The sequence below is a fragment of the Octopus bimaculoides genome, chromosome 1 (genome assembly GCF_001194135.2).
Source record: "Octopus bimaculoides isolate UCB-OBI-ISO-001 chromosome 1, ASM119413v2, whole genome shotgun sequence".
Classification (NCBI taxonomy): Eukaryota; Metazoa; Mollusca; class Cephalopoda; order Octopoda; family Octopodidae; genus Octopus; species Octopus bimaculoides.
This window is the reverse complement of record NC_068981.1, coordinates 60,035,743-60,038,977: the sequence shown is the minus strand read 5'-3', so window position 1 is coordinate 60,038,977 and position 3,235 is coordinate 60,035,743. Positions and strand designations below refer to the sequence as shown.

At 32.6% G+C, this 3,235-nt stretch overlaps 1 protein-coding gene across 1 annotated transcript in view; it reads left to right on the top strand.

Moving 5' to 3' along the window:
* The window catches only part of LOC106876327 (uncharacterized), a 74,364-nt gene that overhangs the window by 28,702 nt on the left and 42,427 nt on the right, over window positions 1–3,235 (top strand). Inside the window, exons 3-4 of the mRNA XM_014924828.2 lie at window positions 268–949; window positions 2,852–3,022. Coding sequence (XP_014780314.1) covers window positions 268–949; window positions 2,852–3,022 — 853 coding nt within the window. The remainder of the gene's footprint in view (window positions 1–267; window positions 950–2,851; window positions 3,023–3,235) is intronic.

Sequence of the window (3,235 nt, the reverse complement as noted above, 5' to 3'; positions counted from 1 at the left end):
TATATATATATATATATATATATATATAGAGAGAGAGAGAGAGAGAGAGAGAGAGAGAGAGAGAGAGATATGGGAGCGGCATGATTTGTGTATATGTGTATTTCTGTGAGTGCTTGTGTGTGTGCCTATCTATGTGTGCCTGTGTCTGTGTCTGTGTAACTGTGTGTCTGTGCTATTATATATTTTTCTACATAGTAGAGAAAATTATTTTGCATTTAAGTGTTATCATGCATAAAACTTCGATTTATTTACGTGTCTCTTCCACAGACAGAATTACAGAGCTGAAAAAAGCGTTGGAGTATGTTGAGAGATTAAACGCTTCAAACTGTAAGAATGGTACCAGTGACACCTTAGCACTTCGTCTCGATAGAACAGTTTGGGACCAGTATGCGAAAGTAGCTTTGAAGACTGCAAATTTTGTTAGTAAATACTTACAAATAAAATCGATTAATGGCAGTTTAAGAAACGACATCAGCGAAACATTAAACCAAGAAATATCAAAATCTAGTAGAACAAGTAATGATTTTGGACATAATACGAACGATACAAGTAATCAATTTGTAGAACCTCTAAGTCAGGACATGGTGGATGATCACATTCGTGACCACTGCAGCTCTTTGGATGACTCAACTAACAAGGAACTTAATTCAAGCTTTGATGAAACCCTTCGCAATGTAAGCGATATTCTCACAATGTTTTATCTGCTTGTGCAAAACAATATCGATACGTCCTCAAAAATAATAGTCGGATCAGCACTTGCTTTAGAGCCTTTCGTCATCCCAGGTCTGGAAATGTTCAGTCCATATGCTCATAAAACGAGTTCTACTTGTATAAATCTTGAAGATCTAGCTCTGAAGTACAATTACATGGATAAAAGTGTTCAATGGTATTTCTCCGTGGCTCAAAATCTCAATGAAAGTCAAATAATAACAGAGACGGTGAAATTTGGGTAAGTTACTTTAAGGTATATATTGCAAACTGTAAAATGTGTGGAAATATTGGTAAGGTACCAAAAGGTATGTTGAAAACAAACACTATTATTGGTAATATTATTGATTCAATCCTTATTGTTCCATTATAGCAGAAAGAATCTCTAAACATACTTGTAAAACATTTCAAGAAAACTAGTTTTATTTTTCATCTTTTACTTGTTTCACTCTTTGGTCTGAGGCAATGCTGGGTCACCAGCTTTAAGGATTTAATCGCACAAATCCCCCCACTACATAATTTTATAGCCTGGTGATTGTTCGATTAGTTTCTTTTTGGAGAGCCACCAATGTACGAATCAGTAAATAAACCAGTACAAGTTGTCAAGCAGTGTTGGAGTTACAAGCACAAACACACACACAAACAAACAGACAGACAGACAGACACACAGATAGATAGATAGATAGATAGATAGATAGATAGATAGATAGATAGATAGATAGATAGATAGATAGATAGATAGACTTCTCTCACTTTCCGTCTACCAAATCCCCTCACAAGTATTTTGAGATATAGTAGAAGACACCTTTCCTAGGTGCCACGCTGTAGTTTCAACTCGGAACTATGTGATTGGGAAGTAAACTTCTTACAACGCAGTCACAATTTACAAAATATAGTAGAAGACACCTTTCCTAGGTGCCACGCTATAGTTTCAACTCGGAACTATGTGATTGGGAAGTAAACTTCTTACAATGCAGTCACAATTTTATTCATGTTTTTTTTTTCTGCTATTGTTTTCAGCTACTGTACGCTTCATTGAATTTACTATTACAAAAGCTTTTACTGCGTTGAAGGCAGAAGGATAATATCCACACATAATTCTCATAGTGATGTGAAGTCACTTGTGTGATATTCCTGTCAATAATGTCATTTAACATCCTCTTTCGCCTTGTTTTTACAGTAGTGAGTTTAGTACGGAGAAGGTTCTTATTGTAGGAGAATAAAAAGAAAATCTTGTGAATGAGAAATTCGAACGTCTCAACCTAAGTAACAGAAAATACATTTTTAATTAAAAATCAGAACTATCTTAATATTGTTCCATTCGTTAACTGAATAATATTCTTAAGGCCGCAATTTACTCACACGCAACATCTTTCAGATCTTGTCACTAATTTAGTTCTTAATCAAATTGAAAACTGTTAACACTTTTGAAGAGTATCAATATAGCTAATGTAGAATAGTATATATGGTAGGCACATTCACTATGTAAAAATTAGGCATTGAGTCAAGACTAAAAATGTGAAGATTTGGCAATAACTTTAGCAATGACACAAGTAAATTTTACTGTGAATTTGTTGTTACAGGTAGATTTTACTGTAATATGCAACTAATTTTGTATTATTCTATTTATTGTACTAACTAATTATGTACAACTATTATTTTTTATAACCAATTTTCAAATCTCTAATTATTAATTAATAATTTAAAAAATGAAATTTTTAAAATGCACAAAGTATTTTGAGTTATTTTTATTTTTAATAGAAGTAACAAGTAATAACAAATAGAAGTAATAACTTGTAATACATTTTTTAGTTTTAATAAAAGCTAATATTTTCTAAATCTAAATACTTTATTTGAAATTTTATCCTTAGATGCAATATTTTAAGTAAAACTTTTCCTCGTTCTGTACTTTACCAGATGTAATAAGCTGTCCTGAACTTTTCCAAGTGTAATAACGTGTCCTGTAATTTTCCAGTTTTATAATCATTTCTCTTCCTCGCATTTTTCCATGTAATGGGCAAACTGGCTCAGTATTATTCAAGTTATGAAATAGATTATTATAATAATGAATATGAATTAATTGAAATCAGGACTGATGAAAATTATGTTGATAATGATGAGGAAAGTTTCTTTATAATTTTAGTGACATGACAATAGGCATCAAGAAGTCGGGAATAAATACGTATGCTGTTGCTAGTCTAGCGAATGGATACTGGACAAACCCGTATTTTGATTGTGGTGGTGGCAACATTTGGATGGTAACGTTTTCAGCACCAATACTTTGGCTAAGTCCAAACAGAAAAATATATTTCAGGTAAATTGTTCATTTTCATTGTCGTATTTTATTTTATCAGGTTTTCGGTTCAACACCATCATCACCATCTAAAAGTAAGCGGTTTTCTGGAACCCGGCTGAAACGATAAGGCGAAGTCAAATGGATGTAATAATTAACTACCGAGGAGTAAAATACTATCATGAATTATTTTCTCAGTTTTGCCCTGTTTGATTTTCTGTACTGATACACACA